The sequence below is a fragment of the Coregonus clupeaformis genome, chromosome 14 (genome assembly GCF_020615455.1).
Source record: "Coregonus clupeaformis isolate EN_2021a chromosome 14, ASM2061545v1, whole genome shotgun sequence".
Lineage (NCBI taxonomy): Eukaryota > Metazoa > Chordata > Actinopteri > Salmoniformes > Salmonidae > Coregonus > Coregonus clupeaformis.
In genome coordinates, this window is record NC_059205.1 from 14,600,097 (window position 1) to 14,617,881 (window position 17,785).

The 17,785-nt window shown below is 43.7% G+C and overlaps 1 protein-coding gene across 4 annotated transcripts; it reads right to left on the minus strand.

Annotated features, from left to right (window-relative positions):
• Nucleotides 1-2,660: 2,660 nt before the first annotated feature.
• On the minus strand, nucleotides 2,661-9,994 carry LOC121581157 (ETS-related transcription factor Elf-1). Of its 4 annotated transcripts, XM_041896565.2 has the most exons (8): nucleotides 9,036-9,133; nucleotides 8,135-8,762; nucleotides 7,482-7,602; nucleotides 6,088-6,198; nucleotides 5,666-5,803; nucleotides 5,379-5,447; nucleotides 5,117-5,309; nucleotides 2,661-5,020 (listed from the first exon to the last, which is right to left on the minus strand). In XM_041896565.2, exons 2-8 carry the CDS (start codon nucleotides 8,204-8,206, stop codon nucleotides 4,459-4,461), a joined length of 1,266 nt encoding a protein of 421 aa, XP_041752499.1. In that variant the 5' UTR covers nucleotides 8,207-8,762; nucleotides 9,036-9,133; the 3' UTR covers nucleotides 2,661-4,458. The 4 variants fall into 4 exon arrangements, with proteins under 4 accessions (XP_041752499.1, XP_041752497.1, XP_041752495.1 ...); XM_041896563.2 differs by lacking the exon at nucleotides 9,036-9,133 and adding an exon at nucleotides 9,901-9,994 and having other exon boundaries at nucleotides 5,117-5,447; XM_041896561.2 differs by having other exon boundaries at nucleotides 5,117-5,447.
• Between the last annotated feature and the right edge of the window lie 7,791 nt (nucleotides 9,995-17,785).

Sequence of the window (17,785 nt, forward strand, 5' to 3'; positions counted from 1 at the left end):
AAATACAAATCACCACCCCATTCCACTACTTGACCCTAACTGATCCTACACCAGGTTGATGGCTGGTAAGGACCCCACTTCAACACACCGTGTAACTCTGCAGTAAAACCTGGTACACCCAAGTGCTTCTCTGCAGCTGCCACCACATCTATTTTCTGTCCCGGGACCCCAATGGTGGAACAAGCTTCCCCCTGAAGCTAGGACAGCAGAGTCCCTGCCCATCTTCCAAAAGCACTTGAAACCCTACCTCTTCAAAGAGTATCTTAAATAATCCCTCTCCTCGACCCCTCTCTGACTTTGCTGATAGCTACTTTATTGAGGAAAAGTGTACTTACTATGCATGTGATGTGGTTGTCCCACCTAGCTATCTTAAGATTAATGCACTAACTAAGTCGCTCGGGATGAGAGTGTCTGCTAAATGACTAAAATATACAGTGCCTTCGGAAAGTATTCAGACCCATTAACTTTTTCCACATTTTGTTACAGCCTTATTCTAAAATTGATGAAATACTTCCCCCCTCATCAATCTACACACAATACCCCATAATGACAGAACAAAAACAGGTTTTTATACATTTTTGTAAATTTATAAAAAATAAAACACTGAAATATAACATTTACATATTTAGACCCTTTACTCAGTACTTTGTTGAAGCACCTTTGGCAGCAAATACAGCCTCAAGTTCTCTTGGGTGTGACACACACCTGTATTTGGGGAGTTTCTTCTCTGCAGATCCTCTTGCGCTCTGTCAGGTTGGATGGGGAGCGTCACTGCACAGCAATTTTCAGGTCTCTCCAGAGATATTAGATCAGGTTCAAGTCCGGGCTCTGGCTGGGCGACTCAAGGACATTCAGAGACTTGTCCCGAAGCCACTCCTGTGTTGTCTTGGCTGTGTGCTTAAGGTCGTTGTCCTGTTGGAAGGTGAACGTTGGCCCCAGTCTGAGGTCCTGAGCGCTCTGGAGCAGGTTTTCATCAAGGATCGCTCTGTACTTTGCTCCGTTCATCTTTGCCTTGATCCTGACAAGTCTTCCAGTCCCTGCCGCTGAAAACCACCCCCACAGCATGATGCTGCCACCATCACGCTTCACCGTAGGGATGGTGTCAGGTTTTTCCCCCAGACGTGACGCTTGGTATTCAGGCCAAAGAGTTGAATCTTGGTTTCATCAGACCAGAGAATCGTGTTTCTCATGGTCTGAGAGTCTTTAGGTGCCTTTTGGCAAACTCTAAGCTGGCTGTCTTGTGCCTTTTACTGAGGAGTGGCTTCCGTCTAGCCACTCTACCATAAAGGCCTGATTGGTGGAGTGCTGCAGAGATGGTTGTGCTTCTGGAAGGTTCTCCCATCTCCACAGAGGAACTCTAGAGCTCTGTCAGAGTGACCATCGTGTTCTTGGTCACCTCCCTGACCAAGGCCCTTCTCCCCCGATTGCTCAGATTGGCCAGGCGGCCAGCTCTAGCAGGAGTCTTGGTGGCTCCAAACGTCTTCCATTTAAGAATGATGGATGCCACTGTGTTCTTGGGGACCTTTAATGCTGCAGAAGTTTGTTGGTACCCTTCCCAAGATCTGTGCCTCTACACAATCCTGTCTCAGCGCTCTACAGACAATTCATTGCTTGGTTTTTGCTCTGACATGCACTGTCAACTGTGGGACCTTATATAGACTGGTGTGTGCCTTTCTAAATCATGTCCAATCAATTGAATTTACAATCAAGTTGTAGAAACACCTCAAGGATGATCAATGGAAACAGGATGCACCTGAGCTCAATTTTGAGTCTCATAGCAAAGGGTCTGAATACCTATGTAAATAAATTAGAAAAAAAATCTGTTTTCGCTTTGTCATTATGCGGTATTGTGTGCAGATTGCTGAGGATCTGTATTTATTTAATCCATTTTAGAATAAGGCTGTAATGTAACAAAATGTGGAAAAAGTCTTGGGGTCTGAATACTTTCCAAAGGCATTGTAAATTGACGTTCTATTTCTGCAGTGGTTTATAACCATGGCAATGAATGCTAAGAAGTCAACCTCACTGAAGCACAAATACGTAATACTCTGTATTGGCATAGGCCTACTACTCACACTTGACCCATCATCCTCTACTCTCTTCACTGCCTCAGCATACGACACCTTCTGTTCTACATTACATTTTAGTCATTTAGCAGACGCTCTTATCCAGAGCGATTTACAGGAGCAATTAGGGTTAAGTGCCTTGCTTAAGGGCACAGACAGATTTTTCACCTAGTCGGCTCGGGGATTAGAACCAGCGACCTGCCGCCCCATTCTACTCTGACCCTGGCAACCTCAACCTGTCTCTCTCGCACTGGGCACTTCTGATCCCCAGCAACATGGGCACCCCCACAATTGACACACACATTTCTTTGTCCCATGCCATCCTGCACACTTCTCGGAATCGCCCTCCTACACACTGTTGCAACATGACCATAAGCTTGGCATCTGAAACGCCTTAGTGGGTTCGGCACAAACGCTCTCACTGGATAACATGACTATCAGGTAAAGACTCTGCTTCAAAACTCAAAAGGACAGAATGTCTTCTCAGTTTCACCACGCTCGCATCGCACCAAACGGCAGGCGTCACAGACACAGGGAATTTTGTGCGGGTGAGGAACATTTTCTCAAGGTTTGCCAAAACACTGTCAGGATTCATTCAAAATGAAAACTTTTATTTCATGAAAACAATAATTCCTCTTTCATCAACTACTCCTGTATAATACATTTCATGAAAACGTCAGCATGAACATCAATAAATTGAATAATAGTATAAAAGCATGGTACAGTATCTCCACAATTACATTATAACTAATTTCCTCACACAATATAACAATAACAAATATATCAGAGCCTTCCAGCTAAAGCAAAGAAGCATAAGGCAATATTATGAAAGGAAAAGATTGCATGTGAAAAACATGCTTTTTATTAGGAGCCTAGGTCTTATGGCTTTGCAAGGCATTAGGTAGAGGATCCTCATAGGATCAGCAAAACTAACCATAGATCAGAGTCTAGGCCAAATGGGCAACATCATCTTACTTCTTTGCATAGATGAGTTAGAACATTTTGGAACTGGGACCATATATATATATATACACTGTGTGTGTGTGCAGAAATAAAAAGGCATACAAACCTGAGCGACAACTGACAGAAAAGCATAAATATATACATATACACACACATAAAAAAAATCAAGGCATATATGGTCCATGAAAGCACAGTCATAGCTACTACAGCTTATCAGGAATGCTAACAGGACCATCTGGCAGAAGGGCACTGGGTAGAAGGGCATAGGGGCACATTTAGGATCAGTTTACCATCCCCAAATCATTACCAGGGAACACCACAAAACTGACTTTAGATCAGTGTCAATAGAAAATGACTGACTCCGGCAGAAGTACTTTCACGCTCTCCAAAAAGCCTGAGAGAAGTTATCATCAGCCACCCTGTCAACATTGAGATTAAGCAGTAAAGCCAACAGTACTGCTGTAAAATTTAAACAGAAAATCCTTTTTGATTTAGATTTGCATTATTTTCTTAATCATGAACTTAACCGAAAGCCTGTAACCGTTATTGTAAAGTCATAATAATCTCTATGGAATGTATTTCCTGAACATATCAGCTACGACATGTTTACCTCAAGCACTTATGGTGTGTCTTCTACTGTTGTGGGTGACAGTGTGAGAGTGTGTGTTTGCGTTGAAGATCAACAAGTGACACACACATAAAACAATGTTTAGGAGCAATATGCAGTAGCTAGCGTGCTACAGATTAAGACTGTCTTTGTTGAAAGCTGGAACAGAATTGTTTGAATATTTGAGGCACTTTGGTAGGTGAGAGTAAGAGTGGGGACAAAGAAATGGTACATGAAAAGTTAACAATAGTACAAAGCTTTGATCATGGCAGAGGAAAAAACATAGAAAGAGAACAGTGTGCAAGCTCCCATGCATACAGTGGAGCTGAAGTGCAAACAGAGAGAGCAGTGCAGGATGTTCTGCAGAGTGGCTGTGGATTCCAGTGCATGTCTTTGGTAGAGAATTCGAATGGCCACCACGTTGGTACCAAGAGTTGTAAGACAATGACATTCTACTTAGAATGCCTATTAGAATGTTATCGACATTGAGTGTTTGGTGCCAACACGGAGGACAGTTTGGTTAACTCTCTGTAAAAATGGCTCTGGTGCATAAGGGAATGTAAGAGTGAGAGACAAAGACCATCCAGATCTGTCACATCTGTAAAATATATCACATTTACATCACAACTGTCCATCATCGTTCTCTGAGGTCTCCCTTTTCAATCACTGTCCTCTATAGTTGTCTTGACTATGAGGAGATGACAGCGACCAGATGTCTTGGGGCATTCTAGTCCGCGGTCAGTCCTGAGTCTGGGTCCTCCTCCGTCTTAACCTCTAGCTTCCCCTGCTTGACAGGGTAGGTCAGGGGCTGTAACTGCAAAGTTACTGACTGGTGGTCTGTCCTCCACTAGCAGCCTGTCTCTCACACAGACTCCCCAACAGCTGAGCGGTTCTGAAGACCGACCCGTGGTGACCAGGCTGCAGAGACTGCACGTTCTGCAGGGTCCGCAGCATCTCAGCTGAGACTATAGGCAGGTGCTGCTGCTGGATCAGACTGCCTCCTGGTGGTCGAATGACTGTTTTGCACTGGGCCGGGGAAGGGGCTGGGGATCGGGAATTGGATTTTGGGCTGGGTTGGCGCCGCTGGGCTGTTGCTGGACTACTGCTGGTCTGTCTGGACCTCTGGTAGCCTGGTCTAGAGGAGGGGGGAGGGGGAGGGAAAGAATGCTCGTAGGACCCTAAATCGTCCAGGGATTGGTCGCTGGAGGGCGGGCTTTCCTCTGGGTCATCTGGGACGCCTTCCTCATCATTGTCCTCATGATTGGCTTGGTCCTCCTGGTCTTCATCATCACTGATGAAGACTATGTCCTTGGGCAGGGAAGCAAACTGGTACACCAGCCTCTGGCCCTCCACCTTGTTCAGGATCCCACGCTGGTAGTAGTACCTGTCAGGGTCAGAGAGAGGTCAGCTTTGATACACACACACCTGCAGGGCCACAGATATGTTATTATTATTGTTATGTAAGGTAACTACAGCGTACCTGAGAGCTCGGCCCATGGTCTCATAGTTCATGTCTGGTTTGTTTTTGTGTTTGCCCCAGAGTCGGGCTACGGCCTTAGAGTTGACCAGCTTAAAGATCCCTGCATGCCGATTGGTCCATTTGATGTAGCGGGGGCAGGCCTGTCGGTCTTGAAGAAGCTCAATCAGGAACTGCCACAGATACATTGTATTACCTGAAACACAGGCGAAGGAGAGGTGAGATTGAGTGTTCTGTTGTGTGTGTATGCTGTGTGTGTGTGTACCTTTGCTGTATTTTCCCCTCTTGAATATGATGTCCGGCGTGGGGGATTCAGGCCTTTTGGATTTCTTAACTGAAACACAAAACAGAGTCATTGTTATTTTACTGTTACAATGACATGCTTGACATTGTAAATTACAGTAGTCCAGAAATTGCAATGTGAGAAAGCACAAAATAAGTAATATTGTCTGAACTGATGAGCAGGCATATGAGCTAAGGTTGTGGTTATGACTACAATTTATAGTTTGAAAACATGGCCAGATAATGACATCAGTAAAATTACGGTCTGACCTCTCTTCTTCGGTTGCTCGGCAACAGTCTCCCTCTGCAGCGTGACCCACTGGGGCTGGCCCAGAGCTCCCACAATGCCCTCTACTGACACCGTCAACTGGTGGGTAACAGGCGAAGTGATGACATCACCCAGCTGAGCTAGAGGGGAGGAGACAAACAAACGCTGTTAGGGCTTACAGTGTAACGAATGGGTCTACAAGGAGACCATTAGATTAGGTCAATTAGATTACAGGATGTATACATCTGCTCCAAGTCAGGGCAGAAATATGGATGTTTGTTTGCCCTAGACAAGAAACATGGTGATGGTAGACAACAAGCTCAACGTTCAGTGAGATTTGAGAACTTTATGCAAAGACAGAGTCAAGACAAGTTACTCACTGAGCTACTAGCTAAGACTAGCTGTGTGTGTGTGTGTGTCTCACTGTAGTGCTGTTGGTCCAGAGAGAGGGAGTCGGGGGAGTCCATGTTGAGGAGAGTCTCAGCTGCCACCAGTGTTTCCATGGTTTCCTCATCTCCACTCTCACTGCCCTCCACTGGAGAGAGAGAGGGGGGGGGGAGAAGGATAGGTGAGGATAAAGGGAAGAGATGGAGAGACAAGGGGATGGGTGATCAATATCGAGAGAAACGGGGTGATGCGTCAGCATGACATCATGGCTCTGTTTGTGGGCCAAAATGATCAAAGCTTGATGATTAGTTGATTATATGAATCAGCTGTGTAGTGTTATGGCAAAAACGTGCACAGAGTTTGGGAAACCCTGTACTACACTGTTAGTAAGCCTATCTTTCTTTCTACCACAAAAGTCTAACTGTATATTCACGAGCTTGCAAATCGAGCTTAAACAGAGATGGTCAGAATGTTGAAACAGGCCACGGTAAACGATTGACAGTGAGCTATCTAAAAGTATAAAATAAAAAAGAAGCTAGCCTTGTTAGTTGCTAAATTAGGTTGTTCAACGCTAGGTTAGCTAACTAGCTAGAAAGTTACAGGAGTGGACATGTTACAAAACCAATTTGCCACAAACTTACTTGCATAGACTAAGATCCTCGCTACTAAATAATTACTTCCACGAACTGTTTTACTCCAGAGAGCTACAGAAACTTTACCAAAGCTGCAGCGGCCACAAGAAGACGTGTTTTGTTTCACTTCCTGGATTTCAGAACTTCTCTGATTGGCCCAAATGCGAAGGCCATAGTACGCATGTGCACAGCCAGTTTACGATCCCCTCACCAAAATGAGTAGAGATAGCTAGCTAGGGTATTTTTTATTTATGCTTTGTTAGAAACAAGTTAAGTTAGCCACTGTACTAAGCTATTTTGGTTTGAAACTGCTCTGTTGTTAAATTCCAGTAGTGATACATGTGCTATAAACACAGCAGCTAGCTTCATAGCTATCTGTTTGTAGCGTGCTAGCTAAACCATCTACCATAGATCTACCACCTTCCATACATCACACTGAATGTACTGACTGTACAAAGTCTTCATCAGCTATTATTTTTTTTGCCCAGCACCAGTACTTATGTGCATACCCTGCTGTTTTACACTGACAGTTTCTCTCAGGAGCTGAATGAAGCCGTGGAGCCTAAACCCACCTCCTAAAAAACGATATCTGTACGCCAGACCCATTACCCTAAAACTAACCACCAACATCTTACCTGAACATAGACCCCCTAAAGTACTACAAAACTATGTCTAAGTCCTCTGTGCCTGTTTCTGTCACTGCAGGTGCTGTTGATGATGCCAAGAAAGCCCAGCAGCTCGACCCCAGCCCTTCCCTTGCCTTCATGAGAACAGGGTAAGTGTGTGCATGTGTTGTTACCTGTTGTTAGTAGGTGGTTGTCTGTGTGTGTCTGCTCACAGGCCAGGCCTGAGTAGGAGAGCAGGTGGGAGTGTGGGACCTGCTCCACTATCACTGCAGGAGAGGCCAAGTGCTCATCCAGCTGCAACACAGAGGGACAAATGATCTGTCATTCACTTCAATTCCGTTCTAATCCATTCCAATATCTTCAAAGTGTTTGATATTGTAAATCAATTCAGGAGTATTGGGTAGGGCTTGAACCAGCAAGTCTGCAGTTAAATGGAAAGTGTACTAACATCTGTGCCGTAAGGTTCCAACCTCTAGGCAGAGGTTGTAGTACACAGACATACAGTGAAACGAGACTAAATGTTATGGTGATAGAGAAGTGTAAGACTACTTTTGCTATTCCTTTTTTTAAATAGGTCAGTATATTCCTAATGTACATTAGTGCGGATGCTTCAATAACTATGGCTGACGTCATCATCATGTCATCCTTGGCTACTGTATGTCTTGACTCTATCTCTGCATTCAATACAGCTCGTCTGCACTTTGATATTTGATTTCCCAAGTGGTTCTACATTGACGTGTGATTCCAGAGGAGTCTTTGATGCTTTATCTGTTGGCGTGCACACACACTCATGCACGCACGCACACACACACACGGTCGTTCCCACCTGTAGTCCATTGTTCACGCGGTCGCTGGCAAACTCAAAGATGAGTTCCGTCTGTTGCAGCATGGCAGACATCCCAGAAGACTCTGATAGCAGCTCTACGATGTCATCATCCTAGCATTCCACGTTAGATGTCCAACAGTTTCACACCACACGTTCTAAGTTTTAGGTTCCAGAGCACCAGATATAAGTTATAGGTGTCAAATCACAGGTCCTGTGTTTCATAAGTTCCAGAGCAGAGTGAGTTGTATCCAAACCTTTCCCCCCCCTCTGTCCTTTTCTGTGTCCGTGGTCTTTCACAGGTCCTTCTGAGGATGACTGACTTTTAACCGCATGGCTGAATGACAGCACAGTGACTAAACTGGCTAAATTAAATAGCTGGCTAGCTAACTAGTTGCTCACTCCAGCGCAGTGGCTAGACCTCTCAGAAGAGTGTTGGCTTGGCTTGGCTAGTTGGTAAAATTGCTGAGATAAAATCCTGCAGGCCTCCTCAGTAGACGGTCCGTAGATGAAATACTGAACAGGAGCATATGTAGACCGATACGATGCAGGAGACAGTTACTTGTTTTCTCTTGTTCACGGTTTTTACTCTCGATGAGGAAGTGTAGGCCAACGGTCCTGTGGTCTCAACCTGTGAAAAGGGAACAGAGAGACGGTGGGGGGGGAAATAGAAAAATACATAAATAACATAGAGAAGGTTCTTCTGGTCATGATAACGCTACATGTAGCACACTCTTTCTGATCAAACGCACACCTTGAGCAAAGTGCAGACAATGAACAGAATCACATGATCAGGGCTCTCTAAACTCCGCTGGTCTAACAACAGTCTGTTAGGAAGACCCAGGGTAAAAACAATGTCTGCCAAGCTGAGCCAAGGCCTCTTACAACTATTTATATTCCTTACTCTTATCACGTTCTTTATTCTGTTCTTTCTTGTGTTCTCTCTCTCTCACGCGCTGCTTTCTTATCTCCCCTTCTAAAGAAGCCAAACCAGCAACAGGAAAGAAGCTTCCGGAGTGAGTCATGAGTGTGTGTTGCATGAGTGTACTGTATGTGTGGGAGGGAGGTAGGGGAGGCAAAAATGAGCAGCTGTGTCTGCTCAGAGGTCCTAATGCTCAGGTCACACAATGGACATCTGCATTAGGGTGTGTCTGTGTCGTGTGTCTGTGAAAGGAAACTCCTAATTTGAAGATATAGTGCTTTTCCTCTGGTTTGGTATGCCAGGAATGTGTTTGGAATAGTTCATATGAGAGATAAGCACAGAACTAACAGACAGACACACAGGGTTACATTACTACAGAGAGAAGGGTGGGGGAATCACAAAAGGTGCTAGGTAATGATTGACTGTGTATTTCACGTCTGTTTAATCTCATTAGGATTTCTTCCACATCTTCACATCCCCCCACATACGGGATTAGTTGTGTTAAACAACAAACAAGTTTGACAAACCTACATCTGACAAATTTGCATCTTCGTCCTACATCATTAGGTTACATTAGATTAGATATGCTTTGTCTGTTGTTCACAGAAATGTGCTTGTACAACCATCATCACTGTGTCTGAAAGACACAACCCCCAACCATAACCCAGCCCTGGCCTGTCCTCTCTGCATTCAAGCCAGGCATTGTCCATGATGTCAGTCAGATAGGATAACACACACACACACTCCTGTATGCCTCTGGTTTCTTTCTCGCTCTCCTCCACTCATTCACCTCCCTATTTGTTCACTCACTCAGTCACTCACTAATTTTCTCCACTAATTTACTCACCTGTCCTCTTCTCTTCAGGCAGTTACTGACTGCTGTTAGCACCAGAAAATCCTGTTTCTGCTGTAGCTGGTCAACCACAACCCCTCTCTCTCCTCCTCTCTCTCCCTCCCTCTGTCCCTCTTTCCCTGTCTCTCTCCCTCTATCCTTCTCTCTCGCTCTTTCGCTCTCTCTCTCTCTCTCAGGTGTCAGGTTGCAGTAGGTAAGCAAGCACGGTGACAGGCACCATGACGACAGTTGTTATGCTACACACCTGTGTTGACCTGATCTTCTCCCATTCTACCCTTAACCCCTTAGAGAAAGAACGAGAGAGGAGACTTCCCTTGAGAGACAGAGACCTGCTCACAGGTCAGACATGCATGCAATATTCATGCCTATGCATTTTGAATGGCAATAGTTTCACAGGAGACTTCTGGGAATGCCAGACAAAACATTTCTGTTCATTTGCTGTTCTGTTTTGCTTGTGTTCAGCAGATATTATTATTATTTTTTTTAAAATCTTTTTTTTATTTATTTATTTTTTAGGGGGTAGATCAGCTTTAATATTTCAGATAGATTGTAACTTCCTTCAATGTAATTGTCTGTATCACTTCCAATCCCCCTTATGTTTTTTCTCTCGCAAATATATATATATACATACATACATACAGTGAGGGAAAAAAGTATTTGATCCCCTGCTGATTTTGTACGTTTGCCCACTGACAAAGATATGATCAGTCTATAATTTTAATGGTAGGTTTATTTGAACAGTGAGAGACAGAATAACAACAAAAAAATCCAGAAAAACGCATGTCAAAAATGTTATAAATTGATTTGCATTTTAATGAGTGAAATAAGTATTTGACCCCCTCTCAATCAGAAAGATTTCTGGCTCCCAGGTGTCTTTTATACAGGTAACGAGCTGAGATTAGGAGCACACTCTTAAAGGGAGTGCTCCTAATCTCAGTTTGTTACCTGTACAGTGGGGGAAAAAAATATTTAGTCAGCCACCAATTGTGCAAGTTCTCCCACTTAAAAAGAGGAGAGAGGCCTGTAATTTTCATCATAGGTACACGTCAACTATGACAGACAAAATGAGATTTTTTTTTTCAGAAAATCACATTGTAGGATTTTTTTTGAATTTATTTGCAAATTATGGTGGAAAATAAGTATTTGGTCAATAACAAAAGTTTCTCAATACTTTGTTATATACCCTTTGTTGGCAATGACACAGGTCAAACGTTTTCTGTAAGTCTTCACAAGGTTTTCACACACTGTTGCTGGTATTTTGGCCCATTCCTCCATGCAGATCTCCTCTAGAGCAGTGATGTTTTGGGGCTGTCGCTGGGCAACACAGACTTTCAACTCCCTCCAAAGATGTTCTATGGGGTTGAGATCTGGAGACTGGCTAGGCCACTCCAGGACCTTGAAATGCTTCTTACGAAGCCACTCCTTCGTTGCCCAGGCGGTGTGTTTGGGATCATTGTCATGCTGAAAGACCCAGCCACGTTTCATCTTCAATGCCCTTGCTGATGGAAGGAGGTTTTCACTCAAAATCTCACGATACATGGCCCCATTCATTCTTTCCTTTACACGGATCAGTCGTCCTGGTTTCTTTGCAGAAAAACAGCCCCAAAGCATGATGTTTCCACCCCCATGCTTCACAGTAGGTATGGTGTTCTTTGGATGCAACTCAGCATTCTTTGTCCTCCAAACACGACGAGTTGAGTTTTTACCAAAAAGTTATATTTTGGTTTCATCTGACCATATGACATTCTCCCAATCCTCTTCTGGATCATCCAAATTCACTCTAGCAAACTTCAGACGGGCCTGGACATGTACTGGCTTAAGCAGGGGGACACGTCTGGCACTGCAGGATTTGAGTCCCTGGCGGCGTAGTGTGTTACTGATGGTAGGCTTTGTTACTTTGGTCCCAGCTCTCTGCAGGTCATTCACTAGGTCCCCCCGTGTGGTTCTGGGATTTTTGCTCACCGTTCTTGTGATCATTTTGACCCCACGGGGTGAGATCTTCGCGTGGAGCCCCAGATTGAGGGAGATTATCAGTGGTCTTGTATGTCTTCCATTTCCTAATAATTGCTCCCACAGTTGATTTCTTCAAACCAAGCTGCTTACCTATTGCAGATGCAGTCTTCCCAGCCTGGTGCAGGTATACAATTTTGTTTCTGTTGTCCTTTGACAGCTCTTTGGTCTTGGCCATAGTGGAGTTTGGAGTGTGACTGTTTGAGGTTGTGGACAGGTGTCTTTTATACTGATAACAAGTTCAAACAGGTGCCATTAATACAGGTAACGAGTGGAGGACAGAGGAGCCTCTTAAAGAAGAATTTACAGGTCTGTGAGAGCCAGAAATCTTGCTTGTTTGTAGGTGACCAAATACTTATTTTCCACCATAATTTGCAAATAAATTCATAAAAAATCCTACAATGTGATTTTCTGGATATTTCTTTCTCAATTTGTCTGTCATAGTTGACGTTTACCTATGATGAAAATTACAGGCCTCTCTCATCTTTTTAAGTGGGAGAACATGCACAATTGGTGGCTGACTAAATACTTTTTTCCCCCACTGTATAAAAGACTCCTTTCCACAGAAGCAATCAATCAATCAGATTCCAAACTCTCCACCATGGCCAAGACCAAAGAGCTCTCCAAGGATGTCAGGGACAAGATTGTAGACCTACACAAGGCTGGAATGGGCTACAAGACCATTGCCAAGCAGCTTGGTGAGAAGGTGACAACAGTTGGTGTGATTATTCGCAAATGGAAGAAACACAAAATAACTGTCAATCTCCCTCGGCCTGGGGCTCCATGCAAGATCTCACCTCGTTTATAAAAAATAAAAAATCATGAGAACGGTGAGGAATCAGCCCAGATCTTGTCAATGATCTCAAGGCAGCTGGGACCATAGTCATCAAGAAAACAATTGGTAACACACTATGCCGTGAAGGACTGAAATCCTGCAGCGCCCGCAAGGTCCCCCTGCTCAAGAAAGCACATATACAGGCCCGTCTGAAGATTGCCAATGAACATCTGAATGATTCAGAGGAGAACTGGGTAAAAGTGTTGTGGTCAGATGAGACCAAAATGGAGCTCTTTGGCATCAACTCAACTCGCCGTGTTTGGAGGAGGAGGATTGCTGCCTATGACCCCAAGAACACCATCCCCACCGTCAAACATGGAAGTGGAAACATTATGCTTTGGGGGTGTTTTTCTGCTAAGGGGACAGGACAACTTCACCGCATCAAAGGGACGATGGACGGGGCCATGTACCGTCAAATCTTGGGTGAGAACCTCCTTCCCTCAGCCAGGGCATTGAAAATGGGTCGTGGATGGGTATTCCAGCATGACAGTGACCCAAAACACACGGCCAAGGCAACAAAGGAGTGGCTCAAGAAGAAGCCATTAAGGTCCTGGAGTGGCCTAGCCAGTCTCCAGACCTTAATCCCATAGAAAATCTGTGGAGGGGAGCTGAAGGTTTGAGTTGCCAAACGTCAGCCTCGAAACCTTAATGACTTGGAGAAGATCTGCAAAGAGGAGTGGGACAAAATCCCTCCTGAGATGTGTGCAAACCTGGTGGCCAACTACAAGAAACGTCTGACCTCTGTGATTGCCAACAAGGGTTTTGCCACCAAGTACTAAGTCATGTTTTGTCAAATACTTATTTCCCTCATTAAAATGCAAATCAATTTATAAAAATTTTTACATGCGTTTTTCTGGATTTTGTTGTTGTTATTCTGTCTCTCACTGTTCAAATAAACCTACCATTACAATTATAGACTGATCATGTATTTGTCAGTGGGCAAACGTACAAAATCAGCAGGGGATCAAATACTTTTTTCCCTCACTGTATATAGCTATTTAAAAATATATATCCATTCAAATATCTTGCATATCTTATTTTCCATCATTATCGATTAATATGCGTAATAATGTCGGCAGTTCATGCGTAGGATTTTAACCTATAACCCGGATTGCCATTGTATTTCATTACATTTTTGACAAGCAATTATTATTTTAGCAAACAATTATTGTGGTTCATCCTATATTCTCCCTAACATCCTTACCCCCTTGCAACAGATGCGGGATAAACATACACGCACATACTCTAACACACTCAACCCCTTTCCTCCACAATCAACCATAAGATCAGATGCTCAACGGTTGTTACATCCCAGAGCCCAACTCAAGAAAGGACCTGATTTACGAATGCATATACAGTTACAGCTGTTTGAGAAAGCATGCAAGATTGAGCAAAAATGGACAACAATGTGAGATTTGATTAATCTATTTAATCTATGTCAAGTCCTAGGTGATGGAGATCAGATCCACCCTCTTCACCTGAGACACCAACACTCTGGTACCCCGTTGTAACCATTTCTCCCAAGCATCTCCGTGCCGTCAGACCTTTGATTATTTTGTGCCACTTGGGCCACAATAATAAGCCCCCTCTCTGATTGTCAGAGTGTGACCCCCTCCCCATGGGTTACTGCAGCCAGTGTTTCCAGCACTGCCACTACCTGGGTGGGGGTACCCCACCGGAATCCCCACTGGTTAGGTACAAGGTCGTCAAGGTTCGCATTAGCAGCTTTGAGAATTTCCTTGTATATTATGCTCTCCCATCAGGGGGCTCTGGCTTTGTAGGACCAACCCTGCCAGGCAGGCTCAGAATCTTGAGGGGGCGGTGCTGCTCAAGTAGGTCCCCTGACCGCATTTACTTTTCTGTTTAGGCTGCTCTTTGGTGTATGGGTCACTCAGGTGGGTGTCTAGGATATAGGGTTGGGGATCGTTCCATCATGATAGGACAATAAAAAAATAGATTAGATGTATACTATATTTTAAAATGTATATCCCTCATCTGCACAAAATTGAAAGCCCTCTCTCACAACCCCTGCTCACAGACACACGTTGGTTCTGGGATATGCAACCATTTCCTTTCTCACTCACTTAACGCCACACTTATTCAAACACAAAAATGGACTCCACCTTCCATCACAATACATCCACACATACCCACATACTGTGCCTTCTATGTCTTCTGTTCGCTATGTTTTTATCTCCACTATGTTGATTGAGTACATGTGTTCTAATTAGTTGTATTTGAATATGTATTATTTTGCTTGTTATCTTTTCTTGTAATACCGTTTTATCCTTTTATAAAATACTATTCATACTATAAATGTTCTTTATTATTACAATCCCTACCATGGCTAGTATTGGGTGCTCCATTATTCGACTCCTCTATTAGAACTTTCAGAATAGCCATGGAGTAGTCTTTGTGTCGCGGTACATTTGGTTGTCAATATACAGTTTATTGACAACGAGAGCAACACGCTTCCCTTTTAATCTATTTTCCTTGAAGATTGGGTACAGAACTTTGCGCCGTTCTGCAATCTCCCTCGGGAACTGATCATTCCTATTTTGGTGCCAGCAAGTCTTTCACCTAGGCTTTTAACCATAACTTTATCCTTAAAAAAAGCAAATTTGGCAACGATTGGACGCTCATATCTCTGTCCTCTTTGTCCGAAACAGTGTACACGTTCGAGTTGGATTTTATCGACAGCCTTGAGTGGGATTTTAAGCGCTGTTAGAAAGAAGTCTTTCACAATAGTCTCAGTTACCTCTCCCTCTTTTTCCTGGATACCCGTAAGTACTAGACTTTCTCTCATCGATCTAGTTTGCATGTCTAGTAAGGCTTCTCTCAGAAAGTTGTTCTCCTTTTTAAGTTCCTTAACGTCCGTTTCTATCTTAGTGAATGTCTCTTTTAGTTTTTTTGTATCTTTCTCAATTATCGCAGCTTTTCCGTCACTCATTTCAAGACTCGCCTTCAACTCTTTTACATCATTACTGACCAACTCTATTATGCCCAGTTTGTCATTTATCGACTTCAACAGGTCGCTTTCCACACTTACCAGTGCCAGTGGTGAAAAGCATAAATGATCTGTATCAGTCGACGAGTCGCGTTTTCTCTTGGAGATTGATTCTCCTCGTTTATCTTCCGTCATGTTTGGGTGTTGCGTGTTGTTGTAATATTTTTTTTTGTTTTTTTTTGTTTGGGGGTAGATCAGCTTAATATTGCAGATAGATTGTAACTTCCATCAATGTAATTGTCTGCATCACTTCCAATCCCCCATGTTTATATATATATATACACACACACACACAGTGGGGAGAACAAGTATTTGATACACTGCCGATTTTGCAGGTTTTCCTACTTACAAAGCATGTAGAGGCCTGTACATTTTATCATAGGTACACTTCAACTGTGAGAGACGGAATCTAAAACAAAAATCCAGAAAATCACATTGTATGATTTTTAAGTAATTCATTTGCATTTTATTGCATGACATAAGTATTTGATACATCAGAAAAGCAGAACTTAATATTTGGTACAGAAACCTTTGTTTGCAATTACAGAGATCATACGTTTCCTGTAGGTCTTGACCAGGTTTGCATACACTGCAGCAGGGATTTTGGCCCACTCCTCCATACAGACCTTCTCCAGATCCTTCAGGTTTCGGGGCTGTCGCTGGGCAATACAGACTTTCAGCTCCCTCCAAAGATTTTCTATTGGGTTCAGGTCTGGAGACTGGCTAGGCCACTCCAGGACCTTGAGATGCTTCTTACGGAGCCACTCCTTAGTTGCCCTGGCTGTGTGTTTCGGGTCATTGTCATGCTGAAAGACCCAGCCACGACCCATCTTCAATGCTCTTACTGAGGGAAGGAGGTTGTTGGCCAAGATCTCGCGATACATGGCCCCATCCATCCTCCCCTCAATACGGTGCAGTCGTCCTGTCCCCTTTGCAGAAAAGCATCCCCAAAGAATGATGTTTCCACCTCCATGCTTCACGGTTGGGATGGTGTTCTTGGGGTTGTACTCATCCTTCTTCTTCCTCCAAACACGGCGAGTGGAGTTTAGACCAAAAAGCTCTATTTTTGTCTCATCAGACCACATGACCTTCTCCCATTCCTCCTCTGGATCATCCAGATGGTCATTGGCAAACTTCAGATGGGCCTGGACATGCGCTGGCTTTAGCAGGGGGACCTTGCGTGCGCTGCAGGATTTTAATCCATGACGGCGTAGTGTGTTACTAATGGTTTTCTTTGAGACTGTGGTTCCAGCTCTCTTCAGGTCATTGACCAGGTCCTGCCATGTAGTTCTGGGCTGATCCCTCACCTTCCTCATGATCATTGATGCCCCACGAGGTGAGATCTTGCATGGAGCCCCAGACCGAAAGTGATTGACCATCATTTTGAACTTCTTCCATTTTCTAATAATTGCGCCAACAGTTGTTGCCTTCTCACCAAGCTGCTTGCCTATTGTCCTGTAGCCCATCCCAGCCTTGTGCAGGTCTACAATTTTATCCCTGATGTCCTTACACAGCTCTCTGGTCTTGGCCATTGTGGAGAGGTTGGAGTCTGTTTGATTGAGTGTGTGGACAGGTGTCTTTTATACAGGTAATGAGTTCAAACAGGTGCAGTTAATACAGGTAATGAGTGGAGAACAGGAGAGCTTCTTAAAGAAAAACTAACAGGTCTGTGAGAGCCAGAATTCTTACTGGTTGGTAGGTGATCAAATACTTATGTCATGCAATAAAATGCAAATTAATTACTTAAAAATCATACAATGTGATTTTCTGGATTTTTGTTTTAGATTCCGTCTCTCACAGTTGAAGTGTACCTATGATAAAAATTACAGACCTCTACATGCTTTGTAAGTAGGAAAACCTGCAAAATCATCAGTGTATCAAATACTTGTTCTCCCCACTGTATATACATATACATACACATATACACATATACATATATATACATACATACATACATACATACACACATATACAGTGGGGGAAAAAAGTATTTAGTCAGCCACCAATTGTGCAAGTTCTCTCACTTA